The 23,565-nt window shown below is 53.4% G+C and overlaps 7 protein-coding genes across 7 annotated transcripts; 5 read left to right on the top strand and 2 right to left on the bottom strand.

Annotated features, from left to right (window-relative positions):
• Positions 1-688: 688 nt before the first annotated feature.
• On the bottom strand, positions 689-4,021 carry BDP55DRAFT_733561 (uncharacterized protein; the record flags this gene model as incomplete). The annotated part of the gene is made up of 2 exons (XM_060580105.1): positions 689-3,841; positions 3,896-4,021. 2 exons carry the CDS (start codon positions 4,019-4,021, stop codon positions 689-691), a joined length of 3,279 nt encoding a protein of 1,092 aa, XP_060423816.1.
• Positions 4,022-6,662: 2,641 nt separating this feature from the next.
• Positions 6,663-7,765, top strand: BDP55DRAFT_620692 (uncharacterized protein; the record flags this gene model as incomplete). The annotated part of the gene is made up of 3 exons (XM_060571338.1): positions 6,663-6,913; positions 6,971-7,339; positions 7,393-7,765. 3 exons carry the CDS (start codon positions 6,663-6,665, stop codon positions 7,628-7,630), a joined length of 858 nt encoding a protein of 285 aa, XP_060423815.1. The 3' UTR covers positions 7,631-7,765.
• A 1-nt stretch (position 7,766) lies between these two features.
• On the bottom strand, positions 7,767-10,335 carry BDP55DRAFT_680692 (alpha glucoside transporter). The gene is made up of 6 exons (XM_060576128.1): positions 10,017-10,335; positions 9,697-9,922; positions 9,277-9,643; positions 9,202-9,220; positions 9,057-9,145; positions 7,767-8,997 (listed from the first exon to the last, which is right to left on the bottom strand). Exons 2-6 carry the CDS (start codon positions 9,880-9,882, stop codon positions 8,006-8,008), a joined length of 1,653 nt encoding a protein of 550 aa, XP_060423814.1. The 5' UTR covers positions 9,883-9,922; positions 10,017-10,335; the 3' UTR covers positions 7,767-8,005.
• On the top strand, positions 10,336-12,770 carry BDP55DRAFT_772848 (fungal-specific transcription factor domain-containing protein). Its single transcript, XM_060581147.1, has 4 exons — positions 10,336-10,688; positions 10,761-11,183; positions 11,262-11,527; positions 11,629-12,770. The coding sequence occupies exons 1-4, from the start codon at positions 10,657-10,659 to the stop codon at positions 12,561-12,563; spliced, it is 1,656 nt and encodes a 551-aa protein (XP_060423813.1). The 5' UTR covers positions 10,336-10,656; the 3' UTR covers positions 12,564-12,770.
• Positions 12,771-13,018: 248 nt separating this feature from the next.
• BDP55DRAFT_680687 (melibiase) lies at positions 13,019-15,113 on the top strand. The gene is made up of 4 exons (XM_060576127.1): positions 13,019-13,320; positions 13,373-13,649; positions 13,712-13,923; positions 13,980-15,113. Exons 1-4 carry the CDS (start codon positions 13,222-13,224, stop codon positions 14,910-14,912), a joined length of 1,521 nt encoding a protein of 506 aa, XP_060423812.1. The 5' UTR covers positions 13,019-13,221; the 3' UTR covers positions 14,913-15,113.
• Positions 15,114-15,343: 230 nt separating this feature from the next.
• BDP55DRAFT_680686 (uncharacterized protein) lies at positions 15,344-15,867 on the top strand. The gene has a single exon (XM_060576126.1). The coding sequence runs from the start codon at positions 15,461-15,463 to the stop codon at positions 15,704-15,706; it is 246 nt and encodes an 81-aa protein (XP_060423811.1). The 5' UTR covers positions 15,344-15,460; the 3' UTR covers positions 15,707-15,867.
• Positions 15,868-18,520: 2,653 nt separating this feature from the next.
• BDP55DRAFT_637238 (uncharacterized protein) lies at positions 18,521-19,036 on the top strand (the record flags this gene model as incomplete). Its single annotated transcript, XM_060572974.1, has 1 exon — positions 18,521-19,036. The coding sequence occupies one exon, from the start codon at positions 18,521-18,523 to the stop codon at positions 19,034-19,036; it is 516 nt and encodes a 171-aa protein (XP_060423810.1).
• Between the last annotated feature and the right edge of the window lie 4,529 nt (positions 19,037-23,565).

Raw genomic sequence — 23,565 nt, 5'->3', positions numbered from 1 at the left:
ATGTTAGCGCGCCAATTCTTCAACAAGTTGGAGTTGGTAGCCGGTTCTGTTATCTCTGGCAAGAGAGTGACAACCAAGAGACATGGCATTGTTCAACAGCAGGTATCCAAGTATGAAAGCTGACGCCCAGCCTCAGAAAGCTCCTCCACGTGGACTGCGACACTGGCACCAAGCTCTGGAAGAGGCGCTCTTCTTGTTCCCACTTCCGGACCTGGCCAGAGTGTGACCAGAGCCCAGACAAACAAAACCTGACTCGCAGGCTAGTCTTGGATGTTTTTTTCTACGCTTGGGCAGGTGCAGCGTGCTGGCTTTGGTACTAGCCTTCTCGAACAACGGCACGCCAGATCGCACGCAAAGCCTATTCGCAATGTGGACGATGCTTTTACCTACTGCAGGGCCCTGGGTGTAGCGTCAGTACCCTCGTGTCCTCGACGCAAGCGTACCAAGGTAGAGCCTTGCGAGGTCATCTGTCACGGGTTGCGATTGAGTCAAAAAAAAAAAAAAAGAAACAAAAAAACAGAAAAAAAGTCACGAACCATGGATGTTGATTGCACCTCGATATGGAGTGCGGTGTACAAATAGAGTCCACCGCGGGGTATAATTCAGCGCTTCCTCTATCCATAAACTATATGCAGTGCTCTCTTTCCAATTCCATGCAAGAGTGTGTTTGCTGCCGTAACTCAGACAACTATCCTTGCTTGAGATCCTGCAACGCCATGGCGGCGTCTGCATCCTTGTTGGGTTGCTTTTCGACTTTGGTGGGTTTGAAACCATGAGTTTGAGGAGGGGTCCAGTCAGGGGCCTGAATTAGCCGTAATAAGAGAGGATCTGACAGAAAGAAAGGATTCGCCATGCGTTTGTCGATCCGAGTCTGCGTGTTGGACGAGATGGCTGTCAGAGGACCCGTGGGGGAACTAAGAGGCTCCAAAGGTTGAGGCTTTGATGGCGTGGCGGCGGGCGCCTTGGTCGTTTGAAGTGGTGGCAACTTGAGCGACTCCATAGATGGACGCTGAATGTCAGAGAGAATCTTAGGCGTCACAATGACCGGCCTCTCCTTGGCGTGTGGTGCCTTCATCTTTCGCGGAGTCGGCCGTGGGAGGGCTTTAGTAATGACCGGGCGTGGCATGCCGGGCACAAAAATCTCCTCGCCGTCGATCGTCTTTCGTTTCCGCATCCGAGGATTGAGTTTGACAGCAGCAAATATGGAGCTTTCCGTTGCGTCTGGTATGGTTACTTGCGCACCGGCACCCTCGTTTCGAGCCAACTCTGTATGGCCAGGCTCTCGCTGCTCCACCTGTGCCATGATTGGTCTTAGCTGGAAGCTCTTCTCGTTTTGATCTGAAAAAGCAGGAGGAGCTGGCCGTGACAGAGCAGCCGGTGCAGACTTTCTTGATCGCCTCGTCTTTGGCTTTTCGACACGGAGGGCCTTTGGGGATGTCGATGGCGTCGGGGCTATGCTGCCCACGATACGGCGAAGTTCCACCATCACCTTCCATGTCACCCAAGCAGCGCTCGTCCTGTCATCACGGACTGCCATTGGCCTCTGTGGTACAGATTTGGGAGGAGCAGCGACCTCCAGTGGTATCGTTAAAGGCTCGGGCTTTACTACATTGTCTAGCCTCGGAGCTTTGCAAGGCTTCTCTGGCTTCGTTGTCGTCTCTGTTTGCGAGTCGTGCGGCAACTCTGCCAATAAAGCTGTGGGCAAAGCTATAGATGGTTTCGCGGGTGGCTTCGCTGATGGCTTCACAGCATCCATCTTCGAGTTCTCTTCCGTAGAGTTCTGACGTTTCTTCGTCTTTTCGCTGCTCTCCTTCTTCTTCTTGGGCAACTTTGTGCCGGGCGGCAGCCAGAGCAAGGGGACTCTCTCCTTCAGGTTGGCAACCCATGCGTCGCAGTCCCATTGCACCCAGTAGTCGATGATATCCCCCCAGGAACTCTCTGGGGGCTTCGTGAAGTTGACAAAGACAACTTTGCCGCCCCTGCTGTGGATGGTCTTGGCGAACTCCCTGACAAGGACCTTCAGGCCATGGACTTTCAGTGACGTGCCGAGAATGAGAAGGAGGTCCGGTGACAGTCCCAGGTCATGGGTGATGATGGGTGAAATGAGATGGGCGTTCGGGTGCTCTTCGCCATAGAGTACAATGTCCGGTCTCAGCTTGCCCACACCTAACGCTCTCTTGCCCCTCTCCTGCCGTGCAGCTGTTGCTCCAGCGCAGTAGGGGCACTCAGGCTGTCGCCCCGAGAGAGTCTCGTGCGATCTGTCGTCTTCATCCCAATCGCAAATCTTCCCGCACAGGAAACACCTCAGAGACTCTAGTGATCCGTGCAAGAAAACACATTCAACACCATTCGACTTCTTCTCGGAGTGTTGCTGAACCTGTGACTCGGCTGCCGGGGTCGCTTCGGCCGACTCGCCGACTCCGCCACCATCGGGCGCTTTTGGTTCATCCAAATCTTTCGCGTCACTAGTTTCCGGTGTTGCAGAGACAGAGTCTCCTATGGAACACCCCGTTGCCGCCGTAGCCAAGACGGCCCCGACAGATTTCCTCGAGAAGCGGCCTCGATGCCCCGGCCCGTCCTGCAGCGAGGTGGAAAGCCCAACCTTCTCCTCGATCTGATCAATATTCTGCGTGTAGCATCGGACTAGTTTCCCGCGGTTGCGTAGATGGCCGATGAAGTGATGAGATTCCGTCGGCACAACTTCTTTGACCTTCTCTCGAAGTGTAGTGGCAAAAGTATAAAATACCGAGGTTCTCAAGGGATCCGCCCATATTGAGGCATCGAATAGATCTCTCCCTTTGATGTTGAGTAGAGTCGACTTGCTAGGCTGTGAGGACGGTGGCGTTTCGTCGGTTTCCGAAGATGCAGCGCTGCTGGCCGCACTCGATGTCTGCCTACTCGTTGACGATGAAGGCTCCTCAAAAGGGTCAAACAGGACTGGCGGAGGCGATGATAATGGCGAGGAACTGAAGCCCATTGGCTGCTGTCGTAGAGTCGATCTTGTGAAGCGGCTTGTGTCTCTTATGAAACTAGGCGTTTGCGGGAATGCGCTAGGTGGTGATGATAGAGGGGAGGAGCTGAAGAAGAATCTCGAGGTTTTTGGCGTAACATGAACGGAGTTCCTTTCCTCTAACTGCTCACCTTCCTTGGAGAACGTGGCCCTCGGCACGGCGGGAATTGAAGTCGAGCTGACGGTTTCAATGATCCCTGACCCTTGCACAGAGGCGATGGTAGATGTCAACAGAGACCTCTTGCGCATCTCAGCAGAGCTCGCCTGATAGGCGTTGGCTCTCTGGGCACATGGACTTGCAGATCGTCCCCTCCTCCTCAAATAGCTGCGCGTAGCTCTGTCGCTGGGTGTTCGGTTGTTGTGGGCTTCCACAGAACCTAGATTTCTGCCGGCGGCCAAGTCTGTCCTAGGCCCCTTGTCCGGGGGTGAAGACTGAGCTCTCGCGCTCTCCCTCGAAGATCTTCTCCAGCTGGTTCTATCACCCGGAATGGGTGCATTATCGGTACTGGTACTTGGGCAAGCACTCCCGGCATCGACGGTTGATTCCCTCGACCTCGCCCTAGTGATGGGCCCAGTAGACCTTGCCGGATTTGAGTCGGAGCCCTGCAAAGTGGATGTATGATTCCCTGTGACCCGTGAATCTTGCGAATCATCACTTAGACAAATACCCGAATCCTCAAAAGAAAGTCTCCTCCGTTTCGTCGGTTGTTCCTGTTCTTCGCGACTGGCATCCGCCGAGCCAAAATTCCTTGGTTCGACAACATCCACCCGATTTGCGGCATCGAACTGGGCCTGAATTAGGGAGTAGAGTCCATTTTCGCTCCGGAAGTCCTACGTGTCATTGATTAGCATGAGTTACTGAGACCTTCCAGCGTGAGCTCTTACAGGAATGCCCGAATTGGTACTGATACCTGCGCCAGTAATGACCACGACCTTTCGTGCTTTGAAAACAGAGTCGGCAATCCCTTGTAGAAGAACATCCTCTGTAGGGGTGACCTGGGTGGTAGGCATACTGAAGGCGTACTAGAGTCGGCCCATTGGACTGTCCGGAGTGGAGTTCCGACAATTAGACACTTCTATTATGGTGCTGCTAGCCTAGGCGCGTCTGACAAGTATGCGACTCTGACGCCAGCCTTTGTGGATATATATTCGACGCGAGAGATGTAATGACTTGATTTCTGGATATCGACTGAAGAGATTCGCTTGCTTTCAGGCCCAGGCGTGTAGCGCCTCAGACGTATGGTGGCGTATGGAACTGCAAGCCCTTGCTTAAACTCGACTCAGTTGGGCAGAGCAGAGCTACCAGTCGATCGGATTTCTCGAAACTTTGTTGGAATAGAGACACAAAAGCGGTTTCCCCAATTTCGGAAACCCGGCCGTGGTGGACAGCTGCAGAGTCTTCTTGGGATCGTAGTCTCTATGCGACGCGGTGGTGGAAGAGGCTGGTAGCGGTGCAGACGCGGTGGGCCGGAGGTGTCAGACTAGGGTTCGCGGTACCGGGACCTGCTCGATGAGCCTCGATGTCGGGCGGCGAAGGTCGAAGGACGGAGCTGCTACGTTCACTGCAGCCTCCGGGTGTCCAATTGGCAGGATCGTGTCAAGTCGCGAGATCGAGAAGACGTGAGTTGGAGGTTGTGGCGAGGCGACTGTCGAGGCCCAAGCTTGAGCCTTTGAACAGACGCGTCTCAGTAGGTGCTCGGGAAGACCAAAGCTCGAAAGCTTAACCGTCGAGCTATAGATGTAGTCGTTTGTTCGTATTTTCTTTTTGGCGGAGAAGGCGGGCGTAGGATGTCACAGTCAGAAAAAATCGCCAAATGGTCAACAGAGAGGAACAATTGAGAAGTTTGACCACAGGAAGGCGTGTTCAAGGTCCCTGTTGAGTCGGATGTTGTTTGTGAACCGCGACCGCCCCGAAGAATAAGACCCCAGCCAGTGAGACGCCAACAGCTTAGCGTAAGCGGCCCAGATCGCTAACCTCGCCTTACCTTAGTGAGCACTGAGATCACCGCCGAGATCCACTGTTGGTTGATAAGAATAACGATAGCGCTATCGATAAGGAGCTTCCCGATAAGGTACCTCGTCACACTCTCTACGGATACCTCGTGACATTCTCTTTTGCTATATCTGCATCACTTCCTACTTGAGCCTCGATGCTCTGGGGTATTTGATGCATCTTGTTACGTCACTAGACAAGATTGAATTGGATTAAAACCGTGGAAACGTTAGGGACGATAGGAGAAAAGAAGGAGAACAGACTGCGGCACACCGACGAACTTGCTGGGATCACACAGAGCTCGCCATCAAGCCATCAATTGAACACCAGATCGCCACCGTCATCATTGCCATCGTTCTCAATTTGCCGTCTCAAAGTCGAATCAGAGAAATAGCAACATGACTGCTCAGTTACGCTTGGTTCAACGGCTGAACGTGGCCAACGTTAATTGAGTCCATGCCCATGCCCATGCGCCGGAGTGTCAGCAGATTTGGCACCTGTCTACCGTCCGTCGTTGCTGGAACCTTGTTAACTCTCAGTCCTCTTCTACCGCTCAACTCTGGCGATGCTGTCATGAGGCTCGAAAGACACTTTTATCCAGGCCAAAGGCAAGTTGGAGGGAGATCACAGAGTTTACGGAAACAAATCTCCCGAATGCATCGCTTTGATGGCAAATCACACAATCTTGTCCTCAAAGATTACCCTCTAGTCCCTTACTAACGCAACCGCCGGATGAAGAGATCTTCACCTCTGCTATCTGCAGATCGCCCATCACAACCGACCCAACGCCTTGGCGTACCATTTTCTCCAGCTTCGATACCTTCTAGAGATGTAATCGATGCGGGGAAGCGAGTCAGCCACTGAATCTCACCGGCAATGTGCTCAGCCCGTTGGATTGAGCGTCATGTAAACACATGAGACGAAGCCGGCAGCGGCATGCTACGCACTCTTGATGCACATACGTGAGATGAGGATAAGTTACATACTCAATTGCGCAAGGATCCCACACTCATCTCGAGTTGCCGACAGCTGTCGGCTCTCATCCATCTGATATTCGCGTTCCGTGAATATCACGAGACGTTGGGGAGATGCCAGCGTCGTATGTATCGTGAATGAGACGGCTTCGTTTGATCTTCATCGCCCCGGCTTCATTGTGACAGTCCTGACAGACGTCTCCACGCCCACCCGTTGAGCCTCAGCCAACTACCATTCATGTCAACCTAACCTTGAGACTGGAATCTCAGCCCGTGACCTCTCTATTCCCCCGGTCTTTGAGAAAAACCTTCCTCAGTTTACACCTTCTTTTAGTCGCCGTGCCTTGTTTGAACTCGGGACGGGACCTGGATGAGGGTCCTGACAGGCCTCAGCTCGCTTGGTGCCGAATCCAAAGACACGACGAACACGTCCCAAACTCTTGGCACGAGCGCATGAATCGCCGGTGATCGGTGCATCTCATGGTCCTTCCGGGCCGGAGGCTCTACCTAGGGAAGACGTAATTGGGACACATACTTAAAGGCTGTTGCCGTGGTCTCAATACTGTGACAGTGTCTCGATTCCATCTCGTTACTCGTAATTACTTAGTGCCAGCGCGTTTGTTTCGTTTGTAAATCCATTGGTTCACTCTTTTAATCCAGGCTGGTCCAACATTACGTCTTCATCATGCAGTACTTCAAGTCGTTCACTCTTCTATCCTTCGCCTCAGTGGCAGTGGCTCAGCAATGCACTTTGCAGTTCGATGGCAGGGTCACAACTGGAACCGAGGCAGAAGCATTCGATGCCGAGAACAACCTTTTCAGTCCACAGAATGTCTTTGGGGCCGGTTTGAGCTTCAGCAAAGTATTGCAATTGCCTAATGAGGCCAGCTCACCTTTCGATGGAAACGACAACGTTCCTCTTGAAGTCACAATCAGGTCAGTCCGAGCCCCAGCATGACCATGATTAGATTGTCCTGCTAACAATTACCCCAGTGACCAGTCAATCTTCAACAAACAGACGGGCTTCCGACGTGCTGAGCTTATCCCATCAACCAACACAGGTACAGACGAATCGACGACTGGCGTGAAGACGTTGCATTTCAGTCTCTCGAAAGACGTCCAGCGTCCTCTCAATCTGTCGCACGAGTACCAGCTAGCTTTCCTGGAGAGCAATGACTTCAGCACGAACCAAGTCGTTCTCAAAACCGGCACCATCCTGGGCGGCGATGCAACGGTCGACCCAGATACCCTCCAGCTGTTTGGCAATGTTAACACCAAGCCGGCACCTCCTATTCTTTTCAGCACACCTTTCGCAGAGAACACTATTCATGACTTTGCCGTAACCATGGATTTCAACGCCAAGTGAGTACTTTCCGAGCCTGACATATGCTCTAGGGTACTCATACGTTGCTCAGCACCGTCCAGGTGTTCTACTCAACCGACAACAACGACTTGGAGGCTCAGGGGGAACCCCAGCCCAACGTTGTCACGGGCCAGGGTCAGTACCATTTCGGTGTTCTGAAGAAGCCAGTCGGAGGTCAGGGTGATATCACCAAGAATGGCTTCCAGCCGGACGGCATTGACGAGGGGATTGTCTACAGCGGTATCTTCCAAGAAGATAGCGCCAACGGCTGCATCAGTCTGGCTCCTTAGGCTATCTCTATCGCGAGCACCCGACTTTCCGGGACTTCGGAGAACACATAGTATACTATCATCTTAGATCTTAGCCTTTGCGGTGCAAAGGCTTCGACGTAATGTGCATAGGGTTGTTTAATCAATCACTGCAACAGTCGCAAGTTTCATCTGGCTGCAATCCATGAACACATGTTAGTTCAACTCAGTCGGTGTGATATCATCTCTTATAACGATGCTTCTATTGTCTTACACGTAAGTGACTTGTAATGAGAGATCCAGTTTGTTAAGTACGGGTAAACAGACCCAAGCATTGTCGATTAACGAACCACATCATGGTTTTGCTCTCTACGAGTATGTGGTATTTCGGATGTCTCTCGATTGAGACTTTTCAGGCTATGCCTCCTGATGACTAACTGTAGCAGCTAACTTCTCATGACGGTTGGCGACCTCTTCCAGCTGCGGGCGTAAAGAGTCAGCCGCCTCTTGCGAGAAGTGACGAGCGCCAACGCGATGCTCAAAGAGCAGATCAATCTCAGAGTACGTGAGACCAAATGGCTCCGGAAGACGGAAGAAAGTCCAGGTAAGGAAAAGCACAGTGATGCCGGCCCAGAAGAAGCCGCCTCTCGCTCCCCAGTTCCAATCGTTCTTGCCCACAATTTTCGGCTGCAGCGCGTTGACAATGAAGCCTCCGCAGTTGTAAAAGGCGCGAGACAAGGCGACTGTCTTGACGCGGAGTCTGGTAGACGGCATCTCCGCGACCAGGGTGTAGCACGAGGGACCGACGCTGAGCTGGAAGGAGAAGAGCATTACGATGATGAGGGCTCCTACGGCCCATGACCGTGCTGGCAAACCAGCCGCATCCTGAGGGATGCCGATGCCACCGATGATGACGAGAATCACAAACATGGCCGACAAACCAGCCAGGTACAGAGTGCGACGCCCGATGTGAGTCATGATGTACCAAGCAATGATACAGCCGATAAGACCGATGCAGTTCTGTACCAAACTCATCGTGAATCCGTTCTTAGAGCTAAGGCCGGCATTGATCATGAACTGCGTGCCATAGCCCATGAACGGCACACCGCAGAAGGATTGCGTCAGCCAGACCATGCATGCGATCTCGGTGCGGCGGAGGTCGACGCCACGGAAGCAGTCCCAGTAGTGAGAGCCTGAGCTGACCTCGATCTCGAACTGGTTCGTCACGCGCATCATCTCGATATGGGCGTCGAGGTCAAAGTTGATGCCACTCTTTGGCGAGGTCAGCTTGCGGACTGCTTCGCGTGCGTCTTCGAGGCGGTTTTGGCGGACGAGCCACCACGGACTTTCTGGAGCGAAGAGCGTGCCAATGATGATGGGGATGGGCCAGACCCATTGAATAGCAAATGCTGAGATGGGTTCGAGTCAATGAAAATTCTCAAGGGCAAAGTAGTTGAGATTATCTTACGAATGCGATATCCCCATTGGTTATCGATCTGTAGAAGTCCGCGAAGCATGCCACTGCTGATCAGCTGCCCAATGACCCAGCACATGTTTCTACATGTATAGTTAGCAGAGCTCACTCTTTGAGATGAGGATTTCAATAAACGTACACCCAAGATGTCATGTATCCTGTAAGTCGGGTTAGTAAACGAACACTGTCAAACACGAACAGAAAGACAACTAACCTCTAAGGGACATGGGACAAATATCGGCCGCGTAGGTGACGGCAAGAGTCTGGAAGATACCCCACGGAATTCCCTGGATCAAGGCTCCGGCCAAGAACATGGGAAGACCGTTAGAGAAGAAGGGGATGAAGACGGCCCCGATCATGGCAACCATGGCGACGATCATGGTCTTCTTGTAGCCGATCCACTCGGTGATGATGCCGTTGAGGATGAGGCCAAGGATTGAGCCAGCCTGGGTGCCGTTATTGATGATGGTTTGCCAGCGAGCCGAGACCAAAGGATCACCATTGGCATCGACTTGGTCACCGTACCGCTTCATGAAAGCCGGAAAGGCGTAGAAGTTGCTCATGAGGTTGGTATCATAGCCCTTGAAAAGTCAGTCGCACGTCCTGACTCAAAACTCCTCCGGGGTTATCATACCTCCATGATGATGGCCAGAGAAATGATGAACGAGAAGAGAATCGCTTTCGGCCAGAAGCGAAACGAATCTCTCACGCTCATTTGACGCTCATTCTGCATGGCCGTGATGGCCTCACCAGGGTTGTTATCATTGTGGTGGCTGACGGTCGGCACCGCTTCAGCGCCCACAGTCTTTGTCTGAGCCATGCTGAACACTCTTGCAGGAGAGCACCTAAGATCCAGGCGACTGCGAATGAGGTTATTCACAGAATCATCCACAACAATGGGACACAACGTCGCATTTATATAAACAGAAGGCGGGGAACCTCATTGCAACCTACCATTACCGTGGGACGACCTGAGGGACTTGGCGAACCCTGAGAGTGCCAAACTATGAAAGGCCAATCCCAACGTCAGATTAATCCGACCTTTTTTCACTTTAATGCCGAGGCAATGCGGAGAAACCCCATGAAGGGGACAACAATGGCAATCAGACGTTTCGAGAAACCAACGTGCCAACGTCGTACAACACGTTCAGAGTCTGCTGCATCATATGAGGGTCCCATGGGGAATTCTCCGGGGTTGGGAGCAACGGTCGGTCGAGACTTTTGGGGGAGCAAAGCGACGCGATCATTCGTCCAACGGCTTGTGGGTGTCACCGATCAGATGTCCAGGGCAAGGTTTGAGCGACTTTTCCGCACGTTTCCCGCCGCCTTTTCCCGATCTGTGGTAGACCGCCCGGCAGGGGGAGACTTCTTGAGCCCTTGGGGTCCCCGTCGAACCAACTCAGCCAGGTAACCACTGCGTGGTGGAATACAATCCTAGTCATCTTTGAAAGAAATCGGCATTCTCTATTGCGCTTCTTGCAGTTGCTGCTTGCAATCGCCCCATCTTGTCTGCTTCTTTTCGGGCTGCGGACAAGGCCACAACATATACGCAAACAGGGCGGTGTTCAGTCCGAGGGAATTGTGCCACGCCAGCATGCGGAAACCTTCGGCTTGTGCTGCGTGTCGGTACATACTCGTCCCATTTTGGATCTTTCATGACACTTTAGGTTACCTTGTGATCTGACAGAAACCTCATAGGGCCCGCAGGCGCAAGTGCCAAACTCGCGACGGTCTCATCGACTGCATTTACTGCAATGAGAGGGGCATCAAGTGCGATCAAAGACCTCCCGAGGGAGGTTACTATGAGCAACGAGAGAACCAACGTAAAGAACGCCTGGTAGAAGAGCGGAACACATCCATACAGCAGCGAGGTAGCTACCACGCAGCCGGAAGTGCATCATCTGCATCTCAAACCGGTGACTGGTGCACCCGTTGTGAGACCACTGCACATGCCGCCGCACTGCCTAGTCTGCCGGTCCGGCTGGACCTTGTGAGACTCTACTTTGACTACATCCATGACCAGTTCCATTCTCTCTTCCATCGACCGAGTTTCATCGAGGATGCACTCGGCGACCGAGTGCATCACGGCATCCTCTTTGGTATCTGCGCGTTATCCGCGAGGTGCGTCTCCGTGTGCTGCCAAGCAGAACATTGTAGGTCGAATCAGATGACCAACTCACCAGTCTAATGATGCTGTAGATTCTCAACCGATCCAGAGTTTGCAGATGTCGATCCTCGAGATAGGAGCCACGCGTATATACGAGCCGCAGAGGGACTTCTAAACCTCCGCGATGTATCTCTGCCGACGATACAACTCTGCGTGTTGATAGGAGCCGCCCTGACTGCCAATGGCGATGGAGAATCCGAGAACATCTACTACGGCGTCGCATGCCGCATGGCGCAGCTACTGGACCTGCCGGGGAGACCGGGTACCAATCTACTGGAACGAGAGATCAACATACGGGGTATGATCGAGTCCCCAAGTCTCCATCGTTTGCCGTTTGCCACGTTCATCTGCAACTCTTTATGCAAGGCACGAACTCAAAGCTGACAAGTCGGTTCCCAGTCTGGTGGTCGCTCTGCATGATCGACGTGTGGTCCTCCACCGCGGTGAAGTTGCCCAAGCTTCTCCCGGCGAGATCCGATATCCCCTTGCCAATGGACGATCTGCCATTTCTCTCGTTGAGCCGCAGCGGAGCCGGTGTTACGGGTATGACGTCGGCTGCTCAGAGCTCCCAGCTGCTTTCTCAGATGGTGAGGCTCAACAGGATCTTGTTAGACGTCAACGACTTCAATCAGCGTTGCGTTGCGGATAATCCTACCTGGGACGCCCTCGAGCAAGGTGTCGAATCTCTGAGCATGAGAATGGAGGACTGGCTCGCTGCACTCCCGGCGAATATGCGTGATACCCCCGAAAACTTTGCCTGGTTTGCAGCTCGCGGTCAGGGTCGGACGTTTGCGGCCGTTTACCTGGGCTATTACCACTTTGGCCAGCTTCTCTATTACCAGTTCCTCTATGGCGCGGCGACTACGACAGCCATCAACCCCACTGCCTCGGCCTCTGTCGCGAGGAGAGACTTGTACGCGAAGCGCTGCAAGGAACACGCGGCGCGATTATGTGACATGGTCTACCGCGCTCAAACGACGCCCGGGTCGGATGTGCGGTACACCATGACGGCGCATGTGTTAGTCATCGCATCGACGGTACAGATTCACACACTGCTCTTCAGTGGGGATGAAGCGGATATCAGTGTAGCTCGAAGGCGATTGGAGAGGAACTTTGAGTTGCTGATGCAGTTACGGTGTTACTGGCCGACGACTGATCGGGCCATCAGTCGTCTGAGAGCATTCCATCAGACGGCACGCACGAGCATCGACACAAGTTTTGTGCTGGACCGTTGGATGCTGAGGTTCCTGGTCGAGTTTGCGGAGCCAATGGAAGAAAAGGAACGCGGGGACGGGGAGGAGATGGAGTCGTTGTGGATGGAGGGGCCCCGTTGAGGGGAGCCGGACCTGTTTGGTGAAGCTGGGGAACCGCTTCCGGAGTCTTGGCCCGTTGATGGATTGCAAACATGTGCATGCGATGGATTTGAAGAGTGTATTCACTGTAACATGTGACATGCTGCCAACCCGTGAAGCCGCTCATATTCGTGACAGGGGTCAACTCACGATGTTCTGACTCCGAGAAATACACCGTTCAACCAACACATGTTCTGCCCAGCAGCGGGGGGCGTCTTGGCACCCGGTGATATCTCCTTCGCGGCCGGTGATTTTCATCCCATCGGCGTTCAGGCCGGTCGCCACACGGCCGCGCATGCATGACTCGGGAGACCGTTGCTGCAACACTGCGGAGAAGAGGGCGGGAAACTCGACGACTTTTCCGCCCCCTGCTCGCCTTGGCTTGACCTCACCGTCTAATGTCGACCCCTCAGAGCCCCTCACTTCACAGCGGGAACGGACATCATGTAAGTCGGAGGGTGAGAAGCGTATGAGAGACGAACGTGCGATAGCCACGATGGCGGGGTCGGATGGCTCTGCGATGCCACTTTTTTCGATACTCTGATCTGTATAAGAACGCGCCGTCATCGACTTTACGCCTTGTATCTGAGAGTGAAGCAGAAATTGTTGTCTGTTTCGCCGCCCAAAAGTTCAAGACAAAATGACATACAAATTGCTCAGTCTCGCGGCTGCGATCACAACTGCTGGACGGGTTGCCGCCATCAGCAATGGACTGGCCAATACACCTCCGATGGGCTGGGTAAGTCATAAGAACCCACTTGGAAGTGTTGACTTGTGCTCATAACTATCAGAACAACTGGAATGCCTTTGCATGCGACGTCTCCGAGGACCTCCTCCTGGGCACATCTGAACGCGTAGTCAGCCTGGGTCTCCGCGATCTGGGCTACAATCACGTAGTCTTGGATGACTGCTGGCAAGATGAGAATGGTCGTGATGCCAAGGGAAAGCTTCAGCCGAATCTCGTAAAGTTTCCCAACGGACTGAATTACGTCTCGGATCATCTTCACAGCCAGGGACTCAAGTATGGCATGTACTCTAGTGCCGGTGAGATGACTTGTGCCAGGTTTGGTGAGTTTCTGTCTCTCATTCACGAGGATGATGCTTTGATACAGAATGCTGACGAAAAGCAGCCGGCTCTCTCGACCACGAACACGATGATGCTCAAAGCTTCGCGTCATGGGGCGTCGACTTTCTCAAATACGACAACTGCTACCACATGGGCCGCATGGGCACACCGCAAATCTCCTTCAACCGCTTCAAAGTCATGGCCGACGCCCTCAACGCGACAGGCCGGCCCATCGCCCTGAGCCTCTGCAACTGGGGCGAAGACTACGTCCACACGGTTCGCTACGTCCCATCTCCATGATTCCTGTATCCCCCTCATCTAACACTCTCAAGTGGGGCATGTCCATTTCCAACGCATGGCGCATGTCAGGCGACATCTACGACGCCTTCACCCGCCCCGACGACCTCTGCAGTTGCAACCAGGCCGCGGACCCCTTCTGCATCGCCCCGGGCACCCACTGCTCCGTCCTCTTCATCATCAACCGCGTCGCCACCTTCGCCGACCGCGGCATCCCCGGCGGCTGGAACGATCTCGACATGCTCGAGGTCGGCCAGGGTGGCATGACGGACGAGGAGTACAAGGCGCACTTTGCCCTCTGGGCCGCCCTCAAGTCGCCGCTAATGCTCGGCAACGATTTGCGGGATATGCCCGCCGAGGCGCTGAGTATCGTAAACAATCCGGCCATCATCGCCATCAGCCAGGATCCCCACGGCCGCAGCGCGTTGAGGGTGAGGAGGGATGTTGGAGGGGATCTGGTACCCGATGAGTTTGGAGTCGCGGAGGCGCAAGTTTGGAGTGGACGGTTGGAGAACGGGGATCAGGTCGTTATCTTGCTCAACGCCGCCGGCGCGGAGATTGAGATGAAATCATCGCTCGCGGAGATCTTTGTGGCGGATGGACCTGGTGGCTCGGCGCCGCAGGTCAAGTCCAAATGGGCGGTTCATGATCTTTGGGCCGATAGGATGTCCACGGAGATGGCGGAGTCGTTGTTCACGGCCGAGGGTCACGATGCGCGGGTCAAGATTCTACAGGATGCGAACTGGTATAATGCCACCGAGACTCCGTACGCCCTCGGTCTGGAGAGGGAGGACCCGAGGCTATTTGGCAAAAAAATTGGCGAGGTCGAGGCCAGAGATGTGTTGAAGGCTTTGGTGCCCAGTCACGCGGCCAAGGTGCTCCGTTTGAGGAGAATTGCACAAGCTGGAGATGGCTTCAAGGCCAAGAGCCATGACCGGACACAGAGGGCTGTGAAAGACGAACTATGAGAGGCTAGGAACTCTCGATGTAGAAGTTGGGAAACGTTTGGATGCTTGGAAATGCCGGCGGTGTAGAAAATCCGCCATCATGATTATGATGGAACATGAATAAGATATAATACGCATTTGAATACTATGGAGGATGATAGAGTACGTTTATGAACTTGAAAGACTTCAACATTGGAAATAAAAAAAGACAGACTATATGGCATTCATCATATCGCTCCCTCAACGTCACACTTGGTCTTCCAAACTATCGCATAGAAAAGATCCTCGATTTTGACAACATAATCTACCTTTCTTTAACTGATAGGTAAAATCATGCAGCATACGTGTGTGCGTTGTGAGTCCGTTCCAAGGTCATAGCAAAATGCGAATAGGGGCTATGTGACGACCAGTTTCCTCGACGAAGTGGTATAGCAGCTATTACATTTACATACGAGACACGACGACAATAAAATCCTCTGGAAATCTTAGCCCAACTCAGTAGCAAGCCTAATTCTTACTCTATCAGACGACGATAATCTCGAAAAACCACCATACAAAAACCAAGAGAAATGCCCACAGAGCCAGCCTTGGTTCGACTCTCTCCTCAGGCGCAGTTAGATCGGGCTCAGACCGGTACCGACGGACACAACCAAGCCCTCAGGCTTCGCTCCTACGAGACAACATCTACGACACAGTCCAAGAGCCCAAAGCTAAAGCCCAACAAACGACACACTTTCCAAGACAACCTGCCCAGTCCCACAGAGCCCCAGCGTAAAGAGCAATATCACATCCTTCAACGTCCGGGGCCTCTCTAAACTCCCCTTCACCTGACTCTGAGCTACACTCTCCAAACTCACCTGTAACCCCGCGGCCCGAATCACCGTGATCAGCAACAACATCATCATCATCATCATCATCATCATCACGATGGAAAGGAAAGAATAAGCGAAGGACGCGTCGACACAACCCGGGGATGCAATGGACATGGTACTCTGCGTAGACTCCAAGGAAGCTATTCTTTCTCTCCTTCTCGCGTCTGCCTTGGTCCCAATTTGACGGAGCCAGCCTACATGTACTGTGGGACGAACGTGATCTGAGCCCCTGATCCGCCGAGCATCCGGACTCGCCTATTCAAGCATGTCGTGTCTCGATCCCGAAGCGCCCCCGGACAAAAGTCGTCTCCCCTCCAGGAATGGCTTCGTTGTCCGCGGATGAGAGGTTGACCGAGAATGAGCGGTAAACCCCACCCAAGATTATCGATGTGACTCGATGGTTATCCCTCGATCACTCGCTCTGTAAGCCCTGGGAGATTCGATCGATTGGAAACTGCGGAGGTGATGGAGCCGGATCGGCCTCCTGATATGGGAACATCATAGCCATGAAACGTTCCATGAAAAGATCTCAGAGTTAAAGTGCCGTCACTGGAGAAGAGGAAAATTATGGGCTGTTTCCCAGCTTTCCTGGGAAGGATACTTCCATAATCCCCTCCAAAAGCCATGACGCGCTCAGAGGGGGGTACATGCCGTTGAGCCACGATACGGGCGATATGCAGTCGGTGTCCTTGGATCAAGTGTCACCCGCAAAAGTGCCTGGCCGTTCAGTCGACACCTGAAGTAACGAGTCAGCCCCTCTTTCCAAGGAAAGCCATAACCCTGAAAGGAGAATTTGTCACCAGGTCTTGCAGATGTGAGGAGCGTCTAATCTTCTGAGAAGCCAAGCAAATCAAAGATGCTACAAGATGTGGCCCGAGGCGTTGCAGTAACATAAGGCATCTGCTCCTCCTTACACCCCACGCCCCCTAGGCTCCCCACTGAGCTTCGCAAATCCCACGCCTCGAATTTGTCTATGATTAACCCCCTGACCTGGGGGCCTTGGAGAGGACACGGTTCTCGGGTACATCCGTACATGAGGTAGGAGGGAGGGAGGGAGAAGGAGCGAGAGAAAAGAAACCAAGACTAGGATCGCCGCGAGGGCACAGCAGAACGCCTCATGACCTCGGGGCTTGAGTGGCCATAAGAGGTTGGGCCAATAGAGGATCTTTACGAGCGATACTGACTCTGATCGAGACCTGCAGGGTGTGGGTGACATACCTGGCCGAGAGATTGGTGGTAGAGCCCAGAGGACCTGCTGTGAGAGCCATGGTGACCCATGCTACACTTTTGGACCACCAAGAGCCGATTTGCGCTACAGAGGACAGTGATACCTCGTATGAGATAAGTAGCAGGCAGGGCACGGCGCGATGATGAGCTGCGAAAGGTCGTGCGGTTTGGGATTAAGTGGCATGCCTTGCAGCAATGTCGTCAGACTCGTATCTTTCCCTGGAGAACATCACTCAAGCCGCCGTGCTGGGACCGGACCGTTGTGCAGAGTTTCCATCCAAGGTCATGCATCCAAAAGAAAGCCAGCAAAAGCATGGAGGTCCTGCACTGAATGGCTAGGTTACTAGGCCTCCGTCTGTTGGTAGGACGCGTCAACTAGGAACCGCCGTCGCGTACTCCGTAGATCCCGCTGTTCGTTTGGTGCCATCCGCCCCCAAACCAGCGGGGAGAGAGGCGTGGGAGGGCAACGGAGCGCGGTTTGCGCCTCATCTAGGCATGTCACCTTAGGCCCGAGGAAGAGGAGATGTGTATTAGGTTGGTGTACGACTTTGTTTTTCCTGCCCTCGGATGTCGCGCTGAGCAGCTGAGGCGGTAGATTGGCTCAAGGATATCTGTACCATGTATCGAGGGCGTTCCCTTGTCTCCAGTCTGTATCAAGCGGAGGAGCAGCAACCATCTGTTCCGTAATCGGAAGTGAAGCAGCAGCCAAACACGGCCGCAAGGTCAGGTCGGCAGTCGATGAAGGTGGAGTATGCGAGAAGCGCGGCAAGCAAGGACCGCATGTTCAAGCTCTTTGCATCATCTGATGAGTATACTTGCTCGAGATGATGCAGCGTCCCACCGCCCTCTGCCATATACTTGTTGTTGGTGTCGGTGTGCGGGAACATGCAGATGCCATCAGGGACGGCTTAGGCGGAGTTTGTCTCTTGCACCTATTCCTTATTATCATGATACTCTACTGGCAGGCTCGTCATCTTGGCTTGCCCACCCCCAGAGTAACGGTGAATTGGGAGATTTTCTCCCCCCCTGCACCCTCGCTTTCCCAGTTCTGGGCCGATCGGATGGAGTCCCTAAAGCAAGGTAATGCTTGCCGTCGATCTCTACTGTGTCGTAGTCGCTGGTCACCCGCTCCCGAGGGACTATTGACCAGGTTGGTCGTTCATCCAGGTAGTCTCGAGCGACGAGCATCCCAAAACAAGCTACGCCCCCGCTGAGTGCGAGCTCAACTAGACCTGGGACTTGAAGCATTCTGAGTTATTAGAGGCTGACCCATTCTGGGCACGACAGAAACGCGAAACGTAGGCCTCGAGCGGCTAGTCCGGGCGATCATTACTCCTCCCACGTGGTCGCAAATCAAACAAAAACCGGTGAGGCTAATGAGCTATCAACACGGGGCCCAATAGCACAGGTAAGCTGTGAGCGACAGGTACTAGAGGGTGCGCCAAAGAGGAAGACCAGTCGAGATTACGAGCGGCAACTTCACGAGTTAGCCAAGCCAAGCCATTGGGTTTCGTGAACCCCCATTCTCACATGAGAGTGAGACTGGAGAGTCGAGGGGAAGAAGTGACTGGGATCCTGAAAGATCTGGAAGCACGGCAGGCCGGTGCCATGTCGCTCAAGATATCGCAATCAACTGTGTCCGTACCTAGGCCCACTGCGTCTACGGTCCAACGCAATGAGCCAAGCCGTGTTGGCGCTGCGGCCGTCCGTGGCACCCTTGGCCGCGTAAACAACAGGCTTGTTGATGTCCCGTCGATAGAGGCACAAGCTGCCGAACAGGGAGGCCTAGAGTTTGATAATGACATATTCGTCGATGAGCTAGCCATTCGGTCACCCTGTAAGCATCGTCTTGGGCCACATAAATGGCGACAGAATAGGTCGATGGGCTCGCAAAACAATCCGAATGCTGGTCATCCCCACGCTGAATTAGCTCCTCACGACACGTCTAGTCCAGTAACGCCGGACGCCACGAAACGCCTTCTTTTCTTATTCCAACATCTCTCCACTTTCTCATATTATTTTGGAAAGTTCTCCTTGGTCGACTGACATGACACGAACGAGGAGTCGGAGGCGACTCCAGCATTGCCAACATGGTAATCCCGAAGAAAAGAAATTTTGGTCGTGTCACCAGACCAGGTCTAGACGAGAGTGAGGAACGGTACAGAGTACGGAACTGCAAATGCAGCACATCTCTGCACGCATCTACACAGTAAATGTCTCTCTTGTGCTCCTTTCTTTTTTCTGATTGGTTGCACACGCCTTGCTGCAGGATCGTGGGAAAAAAAAACGAGATGAGGTATGCTGGCGGCAACCCGCAGAGCTTCCAGAGACTCGAACGTGGCGACCATTGTCATTTGCGTGCCATACTGTTGTGCTACGAGCCTGGCGCCCGCTCAAAGCCGTCTGGGAATCGCGGGTGCTACGACGAGCTCTGGAATCGCGCTGAGGAGACGATGCTGCCGTTACCGATCAGACCCAGAATGCAAGGATGATCTTGCCGGGTACGACAGGCAACAGGTCCAGTCTTCAGCCGCCTCTGTGCAAATGCTAACAGGGTCTTGTCGTGCGTCGCGATGGAAAATGCTGTATCGGCATCTTTGTAGAATAGCGCTGCTTAAAAACTGGCCGTATTATGCCACCACGTCAATTGAGCCGGGAACTTGGCAATACATCGGATGCCTTGCCTAAGCGCACGCATCCCGTAGTATGACGCTACATATCCGTACACGGCTGGCGAAGCGCTTCAATATTGCAGTCAAACAGCGCAAAGTCAATATTGATCTTTTGAAGTGTGCGTCCGATATGTGCCTAGGCCATTCGACGGCAGGCAGCACGAGCTTCAAGCCGGCCTCCCCTCAGATCCAGCAGTTGGGCGCCGGTAGTTGAGACAAGTGTTTTGAGCCTGATGTCTTCGATCCACGGACCAGTATCCGAAGGACTGGTTCGTGGACAAGTGCATTGGCCGAAATCGCATAATAGCGTCGCACAGGTAGCCCAGGGCATACGTCGTATAACGTCTTTTGCCGAGTGCGCATGAGTGGTAATAACAAGCTGCCACTGTGTGGCGTGAAGGAACGGTTCAGGGAGTATTGTATACTGACTTTTCATGGTCTCGTTTCTCTCTACTGTCGGGTAAGTCGAGCCTGGATAACAACTAGGTATGACGGCTGTCTCCTGAAGAGCAAGTTGAGGGAGTGGGAAATGAAGAGCAATGCTTACTTCCTCAAGTGGTGCTCAATCTCTCTCCATACCGCCATGTGATGAACAGTCATTGTATGAGTTGTGGCATTTCGTGAGGTTGCCAAGAGCGTTGGCAAGCGTGTGAGTGTGTGTGGCTGCTGTGCTGGTAATAAGGCCATACTTGGAGTAGATTAGCGAGAGTGAAGACATGGCAGCAGCCATTATCCGTATGCAAGCCGAGGACTGTACCGAAATACTGAGCTGAAAGTGACCATGAGTGAACAAGGAAGGTCTCTCTTGAGCCCCAGGGAGTTGTCCAAACGGCATGACTGTGACACCAGGCCGCATGCTCGGCATACCAACCACAGCTCTGTGCCAGCTCGGAACACAGACCAATCATAGTGTCTCGAGCACGATCAGTCACTTTGCCGTCTCCAGTACCGTATAAGGATGTTGTACAGCAGTTGATGGTGGCAGGCGTTGAAGAAAGTCGTCGTATCAGGCGACAGTGTCGTGAGGGTGAGCGCAAGATCTGCTTCAGGGCCAATATCGACGTGCATGATCTTATTAGGTGAGACTCTCTCTTTCTCTCTCTCTCTTTCTCTTGATCATCGTGTTCACCCTGCTGGGAATACTTTGCGGCTAAATACGTCGCTGCAGACTTCGATTGATACGCTGAGCGTAGTTAAGCACACCGGAATGTAGCACACCTACCAATCAATATGCATGAAGCGGCCAGGCAATTCCCTATGCGAATGAAGGACGATGGAATTTCCGCGAAAACGAAATAGGTAACTCTCAACACCTAGCCCCACATCAATAATCACGGCACCCAGCACTGCAACGCGCTCCCGCACGTTGGCATGCGGTCGGGTAGGTCGTCGATAGCAACGGGGTCGTAATCGCTTCTTTTGAGCCTTTCCGGCATCGTTGCTGGTGGACACTACCTCGAATAACGCGACCCAAGACATGGCAAAAGAATGCCCCAGGAATACTTCCAAAGGCGCATGTTTGGGGTGCTCAGCTGTCAGACACCCGAGGGCGATAATCCGTGCTTTGGCACTCGAATAACGGCTCTGTCCTGTTTGGCCAGAGTCTAGAGAATGCCTAAGCTAATGACCTTGAGTGCTCCTGTAGCGTCGCCCAGGTTGCCGTGATCATATACGACGGACAATGCCATGCCTGAAATGGTGCCTGTCATGGAAGCCTAGGTGGGATGATGCTGCCTTCAACAGGTATGAACGATAATAGAAAGAAGCATTAATCACTACAACCTGGATCCGTGGTCCTGGGCCTTCCGCTACGGCCACGAGGTGGGCCCGAGGAGAAATGTCTCGCATCACGCAAATCAGAATGGCGAGGTTTTTAGTTCTCGGAAGCGAATCTGCAACATGCGGGCCTCGAGGCAAAGCAATGAAGGCAAGGTACCGATTGTCTGCCCCTTCCCACCCTGGCAGGATGACTTGCATATCAAAGACACTGCCGGGCGGACAGAACATGACGACCAGAACGAAGTGGGTGGATTGCCGATGGTAAGATCGTGGCAGGGCACAAGTGGGCAAAGTTGCACCAAAGGTGATGTGGTAAAACGGTAACAAGCGAGAAACCGTCGGTGAGAGGGCAAGCAAGGCGGGCTTGTGTGTGTCGCGCGAGATTGGCTGGAAGACCATCCAGGGCCATGGTAAATATCGCGGTGAGAGACAAGCCAAGCGAGCCAAAGTCAGAGTCAAGGTCTGATGCCATGATTGGACACACGCCGCACCCGCAACCGCACCCATAACCGCAACCGTAACCGCAACCGCGACCGCACTTGCAAGCGTATCGGCATGAGGCGGGTGTGCCATGCTGTACGGATGGGTGTACCGGACCCTGAGCGGCAGTGTCTGTGGCCTGCGTCTACGTCCGCTTCCATCCACTTTTGCCAATGATGGTGTCGAGCTTGTTAGGTGTGTGAACCGAACGGCGCTGTCTAGACAGGAAGAGGGGAGGCGTTAGGGAGGTTGATAGTTACGGCCGTAGAGGAATGGTAGTGTATTTGTTCTAGGGATTGATTAGGCGGCCGACTGTGTTAGTCGAGATACGTACAAGTAACCCTAAGGATAGGTCAGTAAGCTTAAGCAGGCTCTATACTACCGGTTCAATACCGACAGACGAAGGAGACAGCGTATAAGGTAGCGTGGTCGCATGGTGGTGTGCATGGGTAAGTAAGTAGGGCGCACGCAAGCGGCATCGAGTACTGGATCGGGGTACCTAAAAGAAGGCGAGGGAGGACTGGGATGTAAGGATAGCGACGAGAACAGCGTCGTGGAGTCGAGATGGTGACGATAACGACGGGTCTGGGAGGATCCATTCTTGGGTGGCCAGGTACTCGTTCGTAGCGGAGGTACTAGCTGCGCGCCTCGAGGCGAGGTAGACTACCAAGGGGCATGTCGACCTCGTGGAGTACTCGTGGACGGACTGTCAAGGCTCGTGTTGTTTTGGCAAATTTGGGATGAATGCTTTTTAGCGACCGAAGTGCAAGTGTAGCCGAAGGGGAGGCGAATGAGGAGCAATTCTTTTGTGGAAGAAGATCGAAACGGCGGGCTGCAGAGAAGGGCTCCTAGGCTCCGTGGGTGCGTAAGTTGTAACTCCTTAGCAGGCGAGGGAGATGCAGGCGAGGGAGAGGATGGAGAGTTGCCCCCCGGTCGTAGGAAGCTTGAGGTGATGCTCGAAGCTTGTTGGTTGATTGACGAGGCCACTGGAGGCCAAAAGGATGGTGAGAAGTGAGGAGGAAATGTCAGGGGGGACCCTACTCTCCGGGACCTGCAGGACGGGACTCGATGAAGGAATAAGAAAGTGTTAGCGGCGAAGGCGGGGGAAGAAATCATCAGATGTTGGACTTTTGTGGCGGTGATGATGCATTGCCGTTCGTGGTGGTGGTGGTCATCAAACGTGGTGAACGTTGAGGTGAGGCTACAAGGTGAGGGAGGAAGATGTTCCGGTCGTTGGAGGCAAGGCCAGCAAATCAACCTGAGGCACTAGGCAGGCAATGAAAGGTAGGTATCTCGACTTGGGATCTTCCTGCCCTCGAAGGAGGTAGGCAAGTAGGTACCTGCTGTGCTGCTTAAGGTAGGTACTTCACCCTTTGTGTGGGAAAGAGATTGAAGGAAGGAAGGGAGTGAGGCAGGGAGGAAAGAGCAAAAAAGCCATCGTGCCTGCCCGCACTTGATTTCCCTTACACCTTACTACCTGCATCGGTACATCCACGGATCGCTATTCGACATGTGCCTGCCTTACTGGCCTAAGGTACTCCGAAGGTATCATGCTCCTTACCTCAACTCATGGAAGGTACCTAAAGTAAGGTACAGTAGCCAAAACCAGTCCGTCAGAAGTGAGTGACTATCGGCAGAGGCAGC

This window comes from Colletotrichum godetiae, assembly GCF_030913485.1.
Source record: "Colletotrichum godetiae strain CBS 193.32 chromosome Unknown BDP55scaffold_65, whole genome shotgun sequence".
Taxonomy (NCBI): domain Eukaryota; kingdom Fungi; phylum Ascomycota; class Sordariomycetes; order Glomerellales; family Glomerellaceae; genus Colletotrichum; species Colletotrichum godetiae.
Note: the sequence above shows the minus strand (reverse complement) of the source record. Positions and strands in the feature narration are given on the sequence as shown.

Excerpts from the sequence above, each read along its gene's own strand:
- BDP55DRAFT_772848 (XM_060581147.1), top strand. The coding sequence starts at position 10,657 with ATGCGGAAACCTTCGGCTTGTGCTGCGTGTCG. Across the intron at positions 11,184-11,261 it reads ATCTGCGCGTTATCCGCGAG|ATTCTCAACCGATCCAGAGT; the intron begins GTGCGTCTCCGT and ends ATGATGCTGTAG. Across the intron at positions 11,528-11,628 it reads ACGAGAGATCAACATACGGG|TCTGGTGGTCGCTCTGCATG; the intron begins GTATGATCGAGT and ends GTCGGTTCCCAG.
- BDP55DRAFT_680692 (XM_060576128.1), bottom strand. The coding sequence starts at position 9,882 with ATGGCTCAGACAAAGACTGTGGGCGCTGAAGCGGTGCCGACCGTCAGC. Across the intron at positions 9,644-9,696 it reads CTCTGGCCATCATCATGGAG|GGCTATGATACCAACCTCAT; the intron begins GTATGATAACCC and ends TGACTTTTCAAG. Across the intron at positions 8,998-9,056 it reads CCAATGGGGATATCGCATTC|CATTTGCTATTCAATGGGTC; the intron begins GTAAGATAATCT and ends AACCCATCTCAG.
- BDP55DRAFT_680686 (XM_060576126.1), top strand. The coding sequence starts at position 15,461 with ATGCCCACAGAGCCAGCCTTGGTTCGACTCTCTCCTCAGGCGCAGTTA.
- BDP55DRAFT_680687 (XM_060576127.1), top strand. The coding sequence starts at position 13,222 with ATGACATACAAATTGCTCAGTCTCGCGGCTGCGATCACAACTGCTGGA. Across the intron at positions 13,321-13,372 it reads ATACACCTCCGATGGGCTGG|AACAACTGGAATGCCTTTGC; the intron begins GTAAGTCATAAG and ends CATAACTATCAG. Across the intron at positions 13,650-13,711 it reads GATGACTTGTGCCAGGTTTG|CCGGCTCTCTCGACCACGAA; the intron begins GTGAGTTTCTGT and ends GACGAAAAGCAG.